Source organism: Leucoraja erinacea, chromosome 4 (genome assembly GCF_028641065.1).
Source record: "Leucoraja erinacea ecotype New England chromosome 4, Leri_hhj_1, whole genome shotgun sequence".
Taxonomy (NCBI): Eukaryota; Metazoa; Chordata; class Chondrichthyes; order Rajiformes; family Rajidae; genus Leucoraja; species Leucoraja erinaceus.
Genome location: NC_073380.1, coordinates 76,020,345 through 76,041,123, shown reverse-complemented (window position 1 = coordinate 76,041,123; position 20,779 = coordinate 76,020,345). Strand labels below are relative to the sequence as shown.

Sequence of the window (20,779 nt, the reverse complement as noted above, 5' to 3'; positions counted from 1 at the left end):
AGAAATCTGAATTGCGTATCTTCAAATACATTTAATGAAATAATAATGTAACTAACCCCAGTGGTTAAGCGACAAGTTGATGGATTCAGAGGCAGAGGTTAGTTATTCATTTAATCTGCCCCATCATTCGATTGCAGCAATAAACTTGGCAGATCAAATGAGGACCCCTGTAGATAACCACCGGCCTTATATAAAAAAAGAATCCCGGATTAAATAACAATTAAAAATATGGCAGCAATTTTAACCAAACCGATGTAACATTGGTTGCTGATATCCAAAAACTGACAAAGATGTCAGGGACAAGAGGTCGCCAAGGGAATGAGACGGGGTGTACTTTAGTTAGGTTCACAGATACAACATGGACAGTTCGGCCCACCGTCGGACCAACGACCACCCGTACACAGGTCCTGTCCTCCACACTCGGGACAATTTACAGAAACCAATTAACCTACAAACATGCACATCTTTGAAATATGGGAGGAAACCAGAGCACCTGCAGAAAACCCACGCGGTCACAGAGAGGAGGTATAAACACCGTACAGACAGCACCCTAGTCACATTTCGAACTCGGGTCTCTGGCGCTGTAAAAAGGCAGCAACTCTATCGCTGCGCCAACTGGGAACCTCTTGGTAGACATGACGCGTATTTGGCGAAACGGTAGGCCTGTCTACGATTGGTCTGGCCAATGCAAAGGAGACCATAGTTGGAGGACCGAAAGCAATAAGCAAGGTTGGAATAAGTGCAACTGGACTTACGTCCCAGATGGTCTGGTTGCTGACATCCCTAGATGGAGTGGGAGAGAAGGCAATGACATATTGCAGGGGAATGTGACGCGGTTGCAGGGGACAGTGACAAAAAATAGGGGATTAGAGGGAAGGGATGTGCGAACCAAGGAGTTGTGGAGAGAACGATCTCTTATAGACAGTTGAAAACGGTGGGAATTTAAGATGTGACTAGTGACGTGACTCGTGATAAAAGATGAGTACCATGGAAACGATTCTTGTTCTGTCGGGGAGAGCGAGCAAGAACAGAACTACGCGACACGCAGGGGGCATAAGTGAGGACTCCATCTACATCAGCAGGAAGTAAAATCGTATTTACTGAAAAAAATAGAAGGTCTCATATGTTTTAAGGTGACAAGCCTCATCTGATAGAAAATGACACAGACAGAGATTTGAGAGTAAGTGATGGTGTCCTTGCAGGAGATGGGATGATTTATAGTAGACCCAAAATGCTGGAGTAACTCGGCGGGACAGGTAGCATCTCTGGAGAGAAGGAATGGGTGGCGTTTCGGGTCGAGGCCCTTCTTCAGACCCATTCCTTCTCTCCAGAGATGCTGCCTGTTCCACTGAGTTACTCCAGCATTTTGGGTCTACCTCCGATTTAAACCAGCATCTGCAGTTCTTTCCTGCACAGATGGGGTGATTTAGTCAAGTTAGCTGTAGGAGCCCATGGGTTTATATCATATGTCACTCTGTCCCCAGTGTTGGAGAAAGAGAGGGAAGGAAAAGGAAAGAGTTGTCAGAAATAGTCCAAGTGAATTTGAGGGCAGGGTGGAAATTAGTAGTAAAGTTGACAAAATCAATCAATTGTGCATGGGTGCAGGAGGCAGACATGATGCAGTAATTGACTCGGTGGAGAAATATTTGTGGAATGGTGCTAGGGTATATTTGGAATAAAAGTTTTCAACGTAACCAATGGAAAGACAGGCATAGCTGGGGCCCATGTGAATGTCCATGCTTGCACCGTTGACTTGAAGAAAGTGAGGAGTCAAAATAGAAGAAAAATGAGAATGGAATTTATGGAAAGGGATCACCAAAATAAGTAAAAATCAATGACAGTTCAGAAGATGGTGCCTTGAGTTTCGTCCATGGGATTGTTGCCAAGGGGGTATGTATGAAGAGGTATCTAAAAGCTGATCTGTCTGAAGAAGGGTTTCGGCCCGAAACGTCACCTATTTCCTACGCTCCATAGATGCTGCTCCACCCGCTGAGTTTCTCCAGCATTTTTGTGTACCTTCTAAAAGCTGATGCCTGGCCTCAGCACGGTAAAAGCTGATGCCTGGCCTCAACACGGTAGATGTCAATCTTCATAACTACAAGGCCACCTCCTTTATAACCATATAACTGATGGCCTGGGCCTCAAGTCCACGCCGAACAAATAGATTAGTCCCACTCAATCTAACCCTCCATTCCCTTCTCATAACCTACAATTTATTTTTAAATGATACCAATGAACCATCTCCTTTCCATGGGAGCGGGTTTTTCCCCCTCATATTACCCCTAAACATCAGCTGGTTTTAATGACAATTTGGGAATGTTACCGAGTGACCGAGCATATGGTACTCTTGCAGAGTGGGTGAGATTGGAGTGGGGAAGTAGTGGAGAAATTGAGATGGTCGATGTTGTGGTAGCAAAATAAGATCTAAACATATTAGACTATTACGGGTTTGGACACGCTAGAGGCAGGAAACATGCTCCCTATGTTGGGGGGGTCCAGAACCAGGGGCCACAGTTTAAGAATAAGGGATACGCCATTTAGAATGGAGATGAGGAAACACTTTTTCACACAGAGAGTTGTGAGTCTGTGGAATTCTCTGCTAGAGAGGGCGGTGGAGGCCGGTTCTCTGGATGCTCTCAAGAGAGAGCTAGATAGAGCTCTTAAAGATAGCGGAGTCAGGGGATATGGGGAGAAGGCAGGAACGGGGTACTGATTGTGGATCTTCTTCTTCTTGCGTATGGCGTGCACAGCCTAAAGTTGTAGGTCAACTTGTTCTATTTGATCTATTTGTTTGTGCACGTTGGGTTGATTGCATTAGTCAAACAGGGTGGACCACATGAAGGTTGCAATCTTCCACCCCACTGATTGTGGACGATCAGTCATGATCACATTGAATGATGGTGCAGGCTCGAAAGGCCGAATGGTCTATTCCTGCACCTATTGTCTATTGTCTATAATTGGAGATGAAAAGGTCAAGAGAAGGTTAGTTGGCCAGCAGGGGGTCCGGGAAAAGAAAGAGTGTTGGAGATGGGAAGAAGTGTTGTCACAGGGGGTGCAAGACCTCCTTGCCTGAGAAATAGGCATGGAGATGGAAAAGAAGGAAGAAGCGGTTCAGAAACATCAACGATGGGCTGCTCCGCTGTTCATTTTTGACAAATCACTTTATGTCTCACTCTCACATATGATGGATTTTGACACCCATGCTGCAGGTGCATAGAAAGCAATTCAGAAATTTGACTTCATCATTTCAGTCTCAGTGCAGTTTCGCAAAGAGTCATAAAGCATCTTGAGGCTCGTTGTGTCCAATTCTGAGTAACAAACTTATAATGAGTGTTATAAGAACACACAAAATACTGGGAGTACCTCAAAAGATCAGTCAGCATTTCTGGAGAAAATGGACAATTGACGTTTCTGGTCGAGATCTTTCTTCTTAAATTGTGTTTTGATGGCTTGGATGCCAAACAGATTCATTCCAATTATCCCAAGGAAAAGAGATTTGTGGTGTGTGTGTGTGTTAGGGGGGGGGGGGGGGGGGGGGGGGGGGTTAACTGGAATATATATACTGTAAATTGATACCCTGAAACAGGCAAGCCCATGGGCAGTGGACAATTTCATCTGGTAAGGATGATACAGGAGAATCGTTAAGAGAATGGCCAGCACAGTCAACACAACATCGGTAATGTTAGCGATACTACCACATGTTAAGAAACTTAAATCAATTCATTCCTGCTAAGATGCCATTAGCAGAACATGGCGCCGAGTCTCTGTTTTGAGAGGAATATGTTTCAGGACATAATGTGCAGCCAAATTATATTAAGTTTATTTCCTGAAGAATCTGTTAAAGCTCCTTTTCGTATCAACAAATACAAAATCTACCACGAACAAGTACAATTTTGTCGCCTGCTAAAATTACTTATTTGAATAGTTCTGCTTGAAACTAATCCCCCTGGTAACTTTATGAAGATGACCTTTGTGTAATTTGATTAATACCTAAGAATGCGTTGAACACAAGAAACTAATTGTAATTAGTGCATCCATTCCATCACTTTAAACAGTTCAGATTTAACCGACTGAGAGAAGAATCATTTTGCAATTTCAGAGGGATATAATCGGCATTTTCTTACTTTTTATTTTTATTGACATTAAATGAATAGAACTTTGTGGTGACACAAGGAACTACAGGCACTGGAATCTTCCGTAGAACGCAAAATGCTGGAGTAACTCAGCGAGTCAGGCAGCATCTTTGGATAACATGGATTGGAGAGGCAATGTTTCAAGTTGGGACATTTCTTTAGATTGATTGTAGCAAGGTGCAGAAAACTGGAAAATAGGTATCGTCCTGGAGTTTCCAATTACTTATTGGTACCATCCTGAAGTTCGTTAGTGAAAATTCATGAACGTTCAACATGTCTTGGAGTAGGCGAGACACACCGGTTGACATAACATTATTTACAGCAGGGCCAACGATCATTGAATGTAATTTGCAAAATCGTCATCCATTGCATAGCGTTCAGCAATGTAGACAGCAGCACAAACAAGTGGGAGTACCAATCCCACATGTTTAAATGAATGCTAATGATGAGATGTAATTGAAAATGGAGAACAAGATAATCAGGATAATTGGCCAAATAAACTGAGGAGGTGATGTTTATCGGATATAGTACTAACATTCAAAATTTAATTTACTGTATGTAAAGCTCAGCAAATACAAATATTAAATTGAGAATTATTTGACATAGTGGACGGATGGTTTCCCATGCTGATCTATTGAACGCATGTTACTAACAGTCTGTGTGCACGTTGACTCTGCGTTTTCGCTGATATTATGAGGAATGTATTTTCAATGTCACCAGAAACACATGTTAACAGAAACCTCCGACATGCATGCTACGGTACGATACTGTCGTATCATAAAAACCTCTGACATAGATGTGAATTTCACGATACGATATGATAGTATCATAAATCACAGCATCTGCAATCTTCTGTGTCTCCAATTTCGAATGAGGATTGTACGTCACCAGGCAGCAAAGGCGTAGAAATTTGAGCAGAGCTAGGAGAGAAGTGCATTTTTCATTTTAGAGGAAGAAAGGATATTCGGATAAAACTGTTTTAAAAGTTTAAAGTTCAAAAATAAGCTACAATAGAGATAATATATTAATCAAAATGCCAACTTTATAAATTTCTAACAGGCAGCTCTTCACTTGAAAATCGATCAAAGGATGGAATGGATTCAAGTTCAAGTTCAAGTTCACATTTATTGTTACATGCACCAATTGATACAGTGATATTTGAGTTTCCATGCAGCCATTCAATTAAAAGAACACAATACATGATATAACTTAACGTAAACATCCACCACATTGAGCACTGTGATGGATGGCAATAACGTTCAGTCAGTCTTCCTCCTTTTCGTGGGTGATAAATGGGAAACTTGGGCAGTTTAAAAACACCTGGTTACGGGTAAAACGAAAAACATGTTTGTTCGTGGTGTGGGTGTGTTTAAGGTTGCCAAGATTTTAAGAAAGAACATAGAAGAGTACATAACTTCCGCTACATCCCTCCATCCCTTCACATCGATGTGCCTATCCAAGAGTCTCTTAAATACCACAATCATATCTGCCTCCACAACCATCGTATTCCGGCACCCCCTGCCCTCTGTGTAAAACAAAAACCGGCCTGCACATCGTTGCCTCTCGTGCCTAAAAGCTATGCCCTCATACTCACAATCTTCCTGTACTCCAAATACGGATTAACCAACTACCTAAAAAGCTTCCCCATGACTTCCTGCCTCTTATACTTCGGCTTCGACTAAATGAAGGCAAATATACCGTCTGGCTTATTGTGTTACCACTTTCAACGGGATTTGGATTTGGATCTCAAGATCCCTCCATTCATCAAGGCTGTTGAGGGTCAGAGCGTCATGGAGTCTTACAGTGTGGAATCAGGCCATTCAGCCCAAACTGCCCAAACTGCCCACATCGTCCAACATGTCCCAACTTCTTACCATTAGTTCTATATTTTCCCTATTATAATCATTAAACTGTAACGTCGCAAGTTTTTGAGATTGCTAGGACCAGGTGGAATTTTGACATTGCGGTTGATGAGGAACACAATCGATGCTCTCCTTTTCAATGGGAATATCAGCGTGAAACCCACGTTTTCCCGCACGCTATATTGTGCTCAGCAGCGGCGCCTCGGGCCAAAGAGTGAACAACGGCTCGCCAATTAAAGAGCAGACGTGCAGACAGCAATGCCAGCAGAATTCAAAATGGATTGTCATTTCATTTTCTAATATTCAGATTTTATGAAATACATTTGGGAGTCCATATAATTATAATTACACGTTATCTGATGTCACATGTTGTCGGCTTCAGACTTTCAAATCATTCGATTTAGTGTGAGGTAAAACAATAGGGTATAATCATTTCTTAAATCGTGCGTTTGGGCAGATTCGTCGCTAAAAATCGATGTTGTCACTTTTTCCCCCAGAGCTGCGACCATCCAACAATGGATATTTGTTATTTTCCTCCTGCATTTCCCTCTCATGGCTCTGAGTCCGAGCAATATTTGTACCACGAAGTGGGGAACATATATATATATATATATATATATATTGGCGTCAGTTGTGGAAGAATGTTTATTCTGTGTCTGCTTCTGGGGATAGAGAAGTGTGTGCTTACGAAAGAGTGACAAGAGAAAAGGAATAAGTGGTTCCTTTAGAGCAGAAATTAATAACTTCAGTCGATGGTCGAGGAAAACCCCGCCCCCTGTGATACAAATCAAAACAGTTGGCCCGAAAGACAGATACATGGATTTATGATAGAGAGCGAGGTGTGTGTATATCATGGACATGGTAGGGGCAGAGGAATTGGACACCTTGTATAGGAAGTCGAGAGTTGACGCGCTGCTGACGAACGAAACGCAATCGCAGCTCTGGGCGATGTAGCTGGCGTGTACATCACAGAATGCGGGTCACAACAGCCGTATTTCACCATCATCGATTACACAACTGATTTGTGCGGATATCAACATTATCAGTTAGTTCCGTGTAAACTTTTCACTGATGCAGCTCGTTAACAAGTTAATGGGGATGGGATCAAGTTGAAGAAACAAAACGATCATATCGCAGAATCGTTTCTCTAAATCACACGTGGACCAAAGTTCCCCGAAGCAATGCAGATTCCGGGATCTAAACGTGTCTCCGCAATCTTTATCAAGCTAAGCAAGGGATAGGGGGGGGGGGGGGGGGGGGTCCAATGTAACCTCTTTAGTAAATCAGCGTGAACAAGGTGTACCGGGAAATGTTCAAAATGCCAAATCATGTGCACATCACCCAGTGAAACTGTGGGTTAATACGCATGGACAGAAACGCCTGTTGAAAGTAAGATAATCGAAGGTAATGCAGAGATATTTTTGTTCCAATAATGACTACACATTAAGCAGAGGGTTAGGCAGACACTTGTAAAACTAGACGGCAGCCAGGAGTTATAATGAACAGCGAGGGGGGGCATTTAAAGATCCAACACACAGACCGCATGGGTCAAATGATCCATCGTTCCCAGATTAAACCATGCTCCACTACTGAATGACAGTCACACTCTTCCGTTTCTACAGTAAAACGTTGGGCAAACCCACTCCCATTCAATATTAGAAACAGGGAACTGCAGATGCTGGTTTACAAAAAAAAAGACACAAAGTGCTGGAGTAACTCAGCGGCCTGGCAGCATTCCTGGAGAACACGGATAGGTGACATTTCGGGTCGGAAATTTTGGGACTCTTCCTCAGATTCTGAAAAAATGTCGCGGCTCGAAACGTCACCTATCCATATTCTCCAGAGATGGTGCCTGACCCGTTCAGTTACTCCAGTACGTTGCCTTTTTTATTCCCCATGCTACCTTCTCAAAGAAAAGAGCATTAAAGCGCAAGATGGGAATACACATTGAATGTGAAAAGCCATCTCTTGGTTCCCAGACGCCCCTGCCCCGGACAGCGTGCGTGTGTGTGCATGCTTTAAGGATATTGGAACAGGGAATTGTGAATCGAGTCCGGGCGATTTCTCAGCATGAGGATTGCTATCAGGTCATCTCTTCCCAGCCTGTAGGTGGCACAAGTGTTCTTCCGCTGAGCTCCTTTAACCCATTCCCACAATTGAGTCGCAGCTCATCAGAGGGTTTTTTTTTTTAATTTCCGAGCGGCAAGTTCTACACTGGATAGACATCGCGATGGCGTATTTTTTTTTTTTGCCAACTGCAAGAAAGCGAGTAAGGCAGCAACTGAAACTAATCAACATGATCATTGCAAGACTACTCTCAGATGTATGTTGCTTCTTCCCCTGATAAATAAACTTGATAAAAGAGTTGTTGACCCTTGGCAGGCGCACAAACAAATTGATGGTGCGATTAACTGAAGGTGTTAATATTTCATACATAAACAGTGTGATGGACACAGCATTCACCCTTCTCCTCGTTATGGACAGAAGCAGAATTAAAGTGCACCGCCCCCACCCCCTTTAATCTGTAGCATCTCATTCCCCCGCAATGGTTAAACTGTAGCTGTGTGTTCTATGAAGCTGCTGGCACGATGCGAGGGCAAAATCGACCCGCAGAGTGTCTGAATTTTAAACATCTTTCTGCTTTTGACGTTGCCGCTTTGAAATTAAATGTTTAATTACAGCCCATTATTTTCCCCTGGTCCAGCCCTTTTGGATTCTCTTGGCTTGTCACCAACGGGATTTTTTCCCTCAATCTTTTTTCTCTCACTCTCACTCTCTCTCTCTCGTGCACTTTAGGATTTAGACAGACAAGCAACTGGGAAGGAGCCTGGAGTTTGTGCCCCCGTAGGTTGAGATGGTTGAGTCCTCGTTCAAGGTTGCTGTGGTATCCCAGAAACACATTCACTCGCAGTAGTGTTGGAGCGCCGCGGACCAACAAGCAACACTGATCGGCGACAAACACACCACCACCACCATCACACTACAGCACACACACGCACCACACACACACACGCAAAATTGAAATCGATATGAAATCGAACTGCAAAATACAGGAGATTTCGACTCAAGATTCGCTGACAACCATTTTTCGGACAGGATGCTCTAAATGCTGCAGACACGGGCTCTCTTTCCTCGGGAAGGCAATGGGAACGCAAAGTGGAGTTATATTTTCACATCTTGTCTTTTTATTGACCATCACATGTGTGGAAGGTAGGTTTTCGCTTTCACTTCTCTACCCCCATCCCTTCCCATCCTATATCCCAAATACCGTTATCCCTCAGAACCACCTGCGCTGAGTAAGAGGGGAAAATATTTAATCGGGAGATGTGTTGGATTTTTTTTCGAGATGCTAAGAAACTGGTAGAATGCATTCGACTTGCTTGGGCTGGCGTTCAATGCAGTAATCGGGCTTAGGCTCAATAAATATTCTTGCAGAATGCTCAGTCGGATACGTGAGTTGCCTCATATATCCCTTAACTATTTGAATTTCGTGCAGTCTCTTATCAGAACCCAGCTAACATAGATTTAAGGGGAGGGAGGGGAATTAGGGGACATCCTGGGTTAAAATGCTTAATGACGGTTTACTGTGGTGATGCTTCATTTACACCATTTAATCACTGACGCGTATAACATTCAATTTGGGAACTGATCGGAGGGGGGGGGGGGGGAGATATTTCGATCAAATTTTGCACAAGGCTCCACTTTCACGTTTGAAGATGCACCAACTGAGAAATGTGATGGTGTGAAATATATTTGTACACATAGTGAGTGAGGCTCAGTTACGCAGATATATCCATATCCAAGATTCATACAGATTGCCTGAGCCTTTTTAATGAGACGTGTTTAGATCTTCTTTCAGACAGTCGAGCGGTATTGACACAAACGTAAGATGTCATGTATTAATGGAACACGATTAGAAATCGCCGTAGACAGGCTTGCAAAGTCTAGTCCTTAAGCATAGACTGTGTGTTCAGGGGACTTTATAGCTCAATATCCATGTGCAGGTTCCAGGGATTGAAACGCATATCTGTCTATAACATCACATCACAGTAGGTTGTGTTCCCTTTATCTAAATTTGGATCTAGATGTAATCACGACAGCGGCAGAAACTGCGATTTAAAAAAAAAACTTTGGTTTCTTAAGATGAATCTTTGCAAGATGTATTTTTTTTTTCATTCCGCTTCAGTCTGAAAAAAAAGTCGAAGCAACAGGGACATAAATGACAAAAACATCGCTGGATTTTCACTGTATGTTTAGCTGCAGGAATGGGGATATTATGTTTTTTTTTTCAAATCTGCGAGTATTTTGCCATTTGCGGCACCCTTTTTCAGGTTTGTGATACCCAGGTTCTGCTCATGACTCGGTTTCAATTATCCGTGCTTGGGATTACTCTTTCTCGCTCTGTTGGCACAAGGAGCATCGTCTTGAACTAGATTCAAGTTGTTTCTGTATAAAGCGGGTTATTGTAATGCTTGCAGCTGGCTCTCGCTGTGAATAAAAGCAGCGTATTTGCCTTTCATCGCTGTCAACCCGGGTTCCACGCATACTTTGGGATTGGGGAAAGCAGTCCGATTGGGGAGGGGGTCTATCAAATTATGGCAACGCATCATCGCATATTTGAACTTTCAAATCCAGAATTTACAATGGGGAAATAAAGTGCAAGGTGCGAAGGAGAGAGCGAGGTCGTGATGCTGCTTTTGGCGAGCAGTGTTGTTTTACGTAATCAATGCCATTTAGCAAACAGCTTTATTGGGGGGGTTTGTGTCAATACAACAAACACACTCTAATGTGTGCTTTGTGTTGATATCGCCATCAGCGGGTGTTCATGTTACTTAGTCGTGTTGAAGAAGCAATACTTGCGACGATGCCTTCTCAAGTGACAAGTTGCATGTGTGTGCAGAACCGGTGGGCACGGTCGCGTGTGTGGCGTTGGTCAAGGAGGGCTTGGAAAGGGTTGGATACCATAGTTTGCCTTGGTACAATCCGAACTGCAGCAGACTGAATAGGACCTACGGGTCTGTGCCTGGTTGACTTTAAGTTTATTTTTCTTAGTAGTTTTAAACACGCTTCTTGTTCTCCCACTTGCTTTCTCCCACTCTGCATTTCTTGCACACGCCTCAAGTTTGATTTTGCCAAGGAGCGCCACGTTATAGGACGGTTGTGTACAAGATACGTTTGCTTGGAGGTGCAAATGTAACTCGGCCCGTCCATTATAATTATGTGAGAATGGAAGCCATTCCACCTCGTGTTCCGGTCTTCAGAACCAGCCAACCCAGCCACCCCCACCCAACACAACACTTATAGCCGTAGAATGGAAGCAAGATTCAACTTTTGCTGTACCATAAAGTTCCTCGGAATAGGAACAGTTTCGAATAGGAAAGGCTAGAATTAAAGGTGAACACAGTAATTATTTGTACAGACATTTAACGCTGGTGACGGATTAGTTTAAATCAATGCATTTGAGATGGCTATTCTCATCAATGTGTTGTTGCGCGGAAGCATTAATGTCATTTCACTAGAGAGTAATCAAATAGCTGTTTTATAACTAATGCAAGTTGCAACTAATTTCCTGAAAAATAATGATCATGAGTTTGACTATTAACTATTTCAGCAATTGTTCTTAGTTCCCAGCCGTCTCACATATCCCCACGTACTCAAATCCCCAGTGCAAATACACACACACCCTGACTGTTTATCGCACAGATTTTTCAGCATGTATAGATAAACACAAAGCGTGCACATGTACTCACGTTCACAGCCCACGCAGCCAGACAAAAAACCACACACACAAACACCCACCCAACCCCCCCCCACACACCCACACACACCCACCAACACCCCCACACACACTCAACATCCCCCACACACACACCCAACCCCCCCCAACACACACACACCCAACCCCCCCCAACACAAACCCAACACCCCCACACACACACAAAACACCCCCCCACACACCCACCCCCCCCCATCATACCCACACCCAACCCCCCCCCCCACATATACACCCACCCAACCCACCCACCCCCCATACACATTCACACCCAACCCCCCTCCCATAAACACACGCAAGCGCACATGCACACACACACACGCAAGCGCACATGCACACACACACAACCCCCTCACACACCCCCATCATGCAAACGAGAACATGGTTCCAGGCACCAGGCTGCCTAATTATGAGGACACACATACCTAGATGATCTCAAGTAGAATCACGAAACGGGGGAAGGACACAAGGGTTTAAACTTAAAACAACGTGTGAACAACGTGTGAAACAACGTTTATTATCTAAATGGTGGCCGATTGGGAAAGGGGAAGATGCAGCGAGACCTGGGTGTCATGGTACACCAGTCATTGAAGGTAGGCATGCAGGTGCAGCAGGCAGTAAAGAAAGCGAATGGTATGTTAGCTTTCATTGCAAAAGGATTTGAGTATAGGAGCAGGGCGGTTCTACTGCAGTTGTACAGGGTCTTGGTGAGACCACACCTGGAGTATTGCGTACAGTTTTGGTCTCCAAATCTGAGGAAGGACATTATTGCGATAGAGGGAGTGCAGAGACGGTTCACCAGACTGATTCCTGGGATGTCAGGACTGTCTTATGAAGAAAGACTGGATAGACTTGGTTTATACTCTCTAGAATTTAGAAGATTGAGAGGGGATCTTATAGAAACTTACAAAATTCTTACGGGGTTGGACAGGATAGATGCAGGAAGATTGTTCCCGATGTTGGGGAAGTCCAGGAAAAGGGGTCACAGCTTAAGGATAAGGGGGAAATCCTTTAAAACCGAGATGAGAAGAACTTTTTTCACACAGAGAGTGGTGAATCTCTGGAACTCTCTGCCACAGAGGGTAGTCGAGACCAGTTCATTGGCTATATTTAAGAGGGAGTTAGATGTGGCCCTTGTGGCTAAGGGGATCAAGGGGTATGGAGAGAAGGCAGGTACGGGATACTGAGTTGGATGATCAGCCATGATCATATTGAATGGCGGTGCAGGCTCGAAGGGCCGAATGGCCTACTCCTGCACCTAATTTCTATGTTTCTATGTTTCTATGAATATCTATAGGCTTGAACAGGTAGCACTGGAGAGAGGTCTACGGCACACTGATTGAACCGGTGATGCGCGCTGCCAGTGAAGGCAGCGACGGATGTTGCCGACACTGTTTATGCTGCCTTTGAGAGAACATCGATTCGGATTTCAGGTACAATCTGATTTAGCGACAAGTGCTTGTTTCAAACATTCGTGCCGCTTGAATTGGGGGATAAACGCACTCCACATTCTGAGTCGTGGTGTTATCGCCTTGACCGGTCCCAGGTGTACTAAATATGTACTGGCTCTGGCATACCCATGGCACAAACTCTTACGTTGGCCCCTACAGCGAAGCAACCAGCTCTTCTAACATTCAGTAACAGCCCACTGAAAATGGATTACAATTTTAAGGAAAGAGAACAAGAATACTAGGCGACGACCAACAAAGTTTTTGCATCAACCTTCGCCTGGCTTTCAATTAATTTCCTTCAATGAGAGATTTCAATGGTTTTGCCTGTCCAGGGAAAGACACACTGGAGGAATGTAAAACAGGATCGACCCTCACTTCACAGTGCACGGGGTCTGCCTGATTGTTTGACAATCTGGGTAGCGGCAAGGACGCCTCCCTCACATGCCCTGTCCCCGGCTGGAAGGGGAGAGGGAGCATCTTTTTCAAGACTGGTCCAAATGAGAGAGACCGGCAAAGCGAGCATATCCCGCGAGCGAAAAGCAAGTTCCACCGATCCACTCGGCACCTGGGAAGCTCACACCGCTCAACGTGACTGGGTTCTTATCACCTGGCAGTCCGCACTCGAAGCTACCGCAGTCATTAGCAATTTTCACTAATAGCACTGGGATGTGTCTTCTTCAATCAACACCAACGCCGTGGTTTCCAAAAACGGAAATATAATTTTGGCTGCAAGCTGCAATTTCTTTCACAAGCTCAGGTTTGCTTCGCATCTGCTGGGGTTTCCGCTCAGGGCAGCAGATCACTCGGTGAACGTGCGTGGAAAGAGGAGGGACTGATAAATCAAAGAATGGCAAACTGGCGGGAGCTTCGCTACTACCAAGCCAATGGGCTTTTGACGCATTTTATAACAGAGACGGCTGTAACCCCGGACAGCTTGCATCTCCTTCACCAGGAGGCGTCTGGATCGGGCATTTTACAATTTCTGCTCCAAATATCCGCGCTGTTCGTCGATCTCGCGGGTGATTTACACACAATCGACTTTTAATCATTTTACAAATGTACTGCAGCGAGAGGGGGCCTGAAGAATCGCCTTCAATTAATGGTGCGCTTGCAAGTCTCGGGAGTCGTTCTGCAACGCTGCTCAACGATATAGCCCACAGCCGTGAGAAATACCAATGGATAAACCTTCCTTATCCCTGCCTATCGCAGATAGCAGTCGCTGCATGCTTAGTTACATATGCCGCCAGATATTAACCAATAGTGCATTGCATCTCGAGAGTCGCTACTGCTTCCCGACAATAAAAAGTGCACAGCCAGATATCCAACTTTTCATTAAAAATTCTTTCCCAAAAGTATTGTTGCTATTTCGCCTCCATTAACTCTTCCCCTGCCGTCTTCGAGTAGTATTTCACTACATACCTTCGTGGCCAAATGCTTTGAGAATATAGAATGAACATTTCCTGAAGAGTATTACCAGTTTTTAAGCGAGAACTAACACAAAACATTTTATAAAATTAATTTTTGTAGCGTTAGGTTTCGAAATATATATATCTAGACATAGACATAGACATAGAAAATAGGTGCAGTAGGCCATTCGGCCCTTGGAGCCTGCACCGCCATTTAATATGATCATGGCTGATCATCCAACTCAGTATCCTGTACGTGCCTTCTCTCCATACCCCCTGATCCCTTTAGCCACAAGGGCCACATCTAACTCCCTCTTAAATATAGCCAATGAACTGGCCTCAACTACCTTCTGTGGCAGAGAATTCCACAGATTCACCACTCTCTGTGTGAAAAATGTTTTTCTCATCTCAACATGACTTTGGCTCATCTAAACATTGCTAGTTTTCCATTTAGGACAATTAATTGTATAGAAATGATAATTAAAGGTAATTTTCCAGTTATGAAATACATTACAAATTGCCCCAAGGCTCTTTGTAATAATCAATTAACCAATCGACCATTTAAATGCGTTGATGTGGTAAAAGTATGTTTCTGTCTTCTACAGCTGGGTGGACAGGTCAATTTGTCAATGAAACCAACTAAATTTGTCCAATTTATGAAAGGTTACCTTTTAAGAGTAAATTGAAGTATTGGTAGTATAGGAAGGAACTGCAGATGCTGATTTACACCGAAGATGGACACAAAATTAATCACAATATCTACCCTCAGAAACCCACCGAGAATCGAATATGTTTAAATAAGGTCACTCGTCATTCTTCTAAAATTCACCAGGATAATTCTTGGGATGAGAATGTTGCCTTATCAGGAGAGGCTAGACAGTTTGGCTTTATATTCCATAGAATATTAGAAGAATGACGTTATTTAAACAATTACAATTGTCAGTGGGCTTGTTAGGGTAGATATTGTGATGTTTCCACGGGGGAGAGTTTATAGGGGGGACACAACTACAAAGCAACTGATCGGTCATTTAATACTGAGGTGCATAGAAATGTATTCTCTCAGAGGATGTTGAATCTGCAGAATTCTCTGCCCAAAAGGGTGGTGGCCAAATTATTAAATATATTTAGGTGGATAAGTAAATATTTCAAAGATTGAGGAAGTGAGGGTTATGGGACACTGAGATAGAAGAGGAGATGAGGCCAGTGTAGATCAGCCATGGGCATATTAAATGACAGGGCAGGTTTGAGGCCCAGTTGCCTACACCTGCTCCTGTTTCTTTTTGTTCTTATCATCCTGCTAGGGATAGAAAGGAAATACTTGGTTATTTTTAATTTTACTTTCTCCGTCTCTTCAGTTTTTCTTCTGCTGCTATCTTTAGAGGTTAGAGATACCGCGTGGAAACAGGTAATTCGGCTCACTGAGTCCGCGCTGACCAGCAATCACTAGCACTATCTTATACACCAGGGACAATTTTACAATTCATACCAAAGCCAATGAACCTACAAACCTGTGCATCTTTGGAGTGTTGGAAAAAACCGGAGCACAAGGAGAAAGCCCACGTGGTCACGGGGAGAAAGCACAAACTATGTTCAGACAACATCCGTAGTCAGGATTGAACCCGGGTCCCTGGCGCTGTAAGGCAGCAACTCTACCACTGCACCAATGTGCCAGTTAGAGCATACTGACCAGTATGCGGAACTGAGTTACATTGGAAGCCAACATCATATATATGACCCAAAATACACGGCAGCATCTTGCATTTGTTGGTACCAGTCATGATTGTAACCTGCAAATCCAGTCCCCATCATTGCAGCTGACAACTCCCATTATTAATACAATCAAAATACATTATATTTGCAAAATGCATCTTAATTTTATAAACAATAGTACTAACTTGAAATGTGACAATGCCGATTTTCCACCTGAATTATCTATTTGGTTAAACAAAGTTTAGCAATGTTAATGAAGATTCCGGTTGATTTTTAGCTGCACGTCTAGCTTAGGTTTATTACTGTCATGTGTGCCAAGGTATAGTGTTTTGCATGTTGTCGATTTAAATCAGACAATAATATACATAAATACGATCAAGCCAAACTCAAGTACAATAGGTAGAGTAAAGAGAAACATGCAGTATGCAGAATATAGTTCCCACCATAGTAGCGCATCAGTTCCATAAAAAAAGTACACTTGAATGGATATATCTTGCAGTGATTCAGTGGGTATTTAAGCACTTATACAATAGACAATAGACAATTGGTGCAGGCATAGGCCATTTGGCCCCTTCGAGCGAGCAGCCAGTCAATGTGATCATGGCTGACACATGAATAATACTTACACTATTATTCTATGCATTCTACTAGTGGCTATATGTTCAGACCCTATTGACTTCAAAATATTTCCATGTCTTGATCCTCTATATACATTTCTATATAAATTTCTCTGCATATCCAATTCTATTGTATATTTCCAATCTCTCTTAACCTTTAACACCCACAGAAAACAGCAAGATTACATCCTCTGCAACTGCTTCCTCCAGGACCCGCCTCCCTCCCAGCCACCAATTCCTTGAACCTCTGGCACTGATAATAACCTTAGCCACACACTGTGGTAACTGTGTTCTAGTGGGGCTGGAAAGGAAAGCATTGGTTATTCACATGTTTGTTCGTGTAGGTCCTTTCCATCTTTAAACGCTTCTGCAAATACACATCTCACACAAGGCAATGGTTATTTATTTGCTTATTGAACTGTTTGAAAAATACAGCATGGAAACACGTCATTCAGCCCACCAAGTCCATGCTGACCACCATCACTGATTTATGGCAGTTGTTTGTTATCACACTTTTGCATCCACTCCCTACACACTGATGGCAATTGACAAAGGCCAATTGTCCTTCCAACTCTCATGTCCTTGAATATGGGAAGATACTGGAGCACCCAAAGGAAACCCATGTGGTCACAGGGAGAACGTGCAAGCACCATACAGACACCACTGTGCCACCTCACAACTTTTATTCTAAAATTACTTCTTAGCTCAGCACTTTATCAAGTTGTAGGAACAATACTAATTGGAAGAACATAATCATTGTCAAGTGATCCTTTTCGAACTGGTATCAATTCAAAGTGTCATTTTTTAAGGTTGTATGGTAGAGATATGAAAAGCCATGGAGGTAACAGAAGTGAAATATATATTATGTGTGCTGTTCTATGCTCATTATCGCAAGTGATAGATTACATTTATGCTGCCGTGGTGAAATCAGAAGTAAAATAGTATTTAAGTTGGATTTCTCTGCATACTGCTGATGGTACAAAGCTTTCAATATATATAGATTTGTATTGAAAGCTTTGTATCACCAACAGAACGCAGAGAAAATGTTAAAGACTATTTTAGTTCTGATTCCCCCCATGACTGCATAAAAAAGTTGTAGAATCATAATAAAGTCACTTCAAAGTAATCCAGTTGACCATTGAGCTAAAATATACACCATCTGATATATTTGCAAATCTAAACTAAGATATAATATTGATTTAAATGGAAAGATGATGAAGATTATTTTTGTTTAAGAAGGAACTGCAGATGCTGGAAAATCAAAGGTAGACATCCAGGGAGCGAAGGAAATAGGCGACGTTTCTGAAGAAGGGTTTCGGCCCTAAACTTTGCCAATTTCCTTCGCTCCATAGATGCTGCCGCGCCCGCTGAGTTTCTCCAGCACTTTTGTCTGCCGAAGATTATTTATGACACTTCAATTATAACATGAATTGTTTTTTCAAACTCTAACTGAAACTTCAGACTCAGTTGCAGATTCCCTGTAATATCTTTTATGAGTCTTATTTATATTTATGATCGTATTTGATACTTTGATTATGCTCTGAGTATGTGAAATAATTTTATATTAATACACATGGCTTTGATATTCCACAATAGTCAGCAAAATGAGAATTAATGTGGTAATTTGAAAAACAAAAATTAACATAAATGAAAACCAATTCCAATAGATAGTAGAAATTGACAATTAAATTGTTTTATTAAAACACTTCCTTTTGCTTTGTTTATTTGTAATTTACATCATTGCTGAAGAGGAACAGTTATTTCCATTCTCTTTCTAAACTTTAAGTGCTTCATTGTATTTTAATGTCTTACGGGTTTGCATATTAGACTCAAAAACTGGATGGGTAGAAATCTGACACAGGGTAAGACAAAAATTGATTTTAGATGTTAATTTAAGTTTGCATATTAATAATTTCAAGCTGAGTACACCTACACATTGTGTCTGAAATAAATAAGATTCTTCACTGGAAAACAAAAGCCAAATATGTTGTTCAGATCTCCCATCAAATTGAGGCAAAATCAGTGAATCAATAACATTTGTATAACAGTTACCAGAGATTCATAAGGACCTTCATGCACAGCTAAACATTTTCATACTAAATTTCTGTGTAATTATGTTTTCACATTCTTCATTCTATATTCCTCAAATGCCCATAAAATATTAAATATTTCAACAAATGCTTATTGATTGGAACTAAAATATTCGAATGTACGCATTCATCTATAAAAGGCAACTCCTTTTGCATTGTTGCGACTTGTAGTAGGCATGCAAAGCATTACAGTGGGGGGGTAATATTATAAAACTACAGGAGATCAGGCATGGAAATGATGGCTATACTGTGGTACGTCTAAGAGATGTCAAGTGTTATCCCATTTATTCAAAAGGAGGCTAATCCTATCAGCTTGGCTTCATAAAATGACACAGAGAGATATCCTCAGCATTATGTGTGCATCATGTCATTGTAAAATTCAATCTGTTTATCTTATGGCGTCAAACATCACTAATTATGGCATTTGCTCTCTGAAAAATTGAAGCAGCATTCTCTTTTTAGTTCCATTGTATATATTTTTTACTCATTGCTCATCAAGACTAAGGACAGCAATACTAGAAAATAGCTTTTTAAAAACTTTGATAACCTTGTGTCAATATGCAGAGGTAGAACAAAGTTGTGCTCTCACTAAGTGTCTGATCCCAAAAGTTGGAATTATATTGTGTACAATTCTAGTGTGAGTCTTTATATTTGACACTCTGCCAGCATGCTGTTTGGTAAATTATTGTCACGTTTACTGACATATATTGAAAAACTTTCATTTGCGCACTATCCAAACAAATCGTACTGTACATGAGTATAATCAAACAATCCACAAGTTCAACAGATAATGCAAAGAGAAACAAAATTCAGAGAGTAGAAAAAAGTGTAAGAGTGTTATAGTTTATAGAAAATACAGATTGAAGAAATGTGCAAGGGCCTCTGGTTTGTACATACATTCAAGCTTTAGTATCTCTGCCTGACAGGAGCGGTTAAGGGAAGAGATGAATGGGGTGTAACCTTTCCTTGAACACAGTCAGTTTTACCAAGGAAGCATGATGTGCAGATGGAGCTGATGTGGTGTGGAGAGGGTGCGAGGGAGGCTAGTTTATGTGATGGGCTGGGCTATATATGCACAACTCTCTGCAGTTTCTTGTGGTTTTGTGGAGAGCTGTAGCCAAAGCAAGTTGCTGTATATCCCAAAAGTATGCTTTTTATGTTGCATCTGTAGAAGTTGGTAAGAGTAAATCCCGTCTGTCTCATGAGGAAGCAGAGGCATTGGTGTGTAGGAAGGAACTGCAGATGCTGGTTTAAACTGAACATTAGTGTGTACTTTCATGGCTGCAGCTTCAACGCGGTCTGTGCAGGGTAGATTGTTAGTGATATTTACACTTAAGAATGTGAAGCTGTCGATCATCTCAACTTTGACACCATAAATTTTACACAATCTATTACAAATTAATGCAAGTCATTGATCGATTTACAGCTAAATGACAAAACAGAAACTTTTTACTATTCTGTTAGGGATTTGAGTACGTTTAGATTAGTTTAGTTTAGTTTAGAGATACAGCATGGAAACAGGCCCTTCAACCCACCGAGTTCACACCGACCAGTGATCCCAGCACATTAACACTCTCCTACGACTACATGAGGGACATTTTTTTAAACATTTACACCAATTAATGTACAAATCTGTATGTCTTTGGAGTATGGAAGGAAACCAAAATTCTCAGAGAAAACACACGCATGTCACGGGGAGAACGTAAAACTCCGTACAGACAATCATCAATAGCCGGG

General features: G+C 42.2%; 1 protein-coding gene across 1 annotated transcript in view; it reads left to right on the top strand.

Moving 5' to 3' along the window:
• The first annotated feature begins 7,560 nt into the window (after positions 1 to 7,560).
• Positions 7,561 to 20,779, top strand: part of LOC129696553 (CUB and sushi domain-containing protein 3-like) — a 162,493-nt gene continuing 149,274 nt past the window's right edge. The window contains exon 1 of the mRNA XM_055634577.1: positions 7,561 to 9,205. Within this exon, the coding sequence (XP_055490552.1) occupies positions 9,025 to 9,205 (181 nt within the window). The 5' untranslated portion in view covers positions 7,561 to 9,024. The remainder of the gene's footprint in view (positions 9,206 to 20,779) is intronic.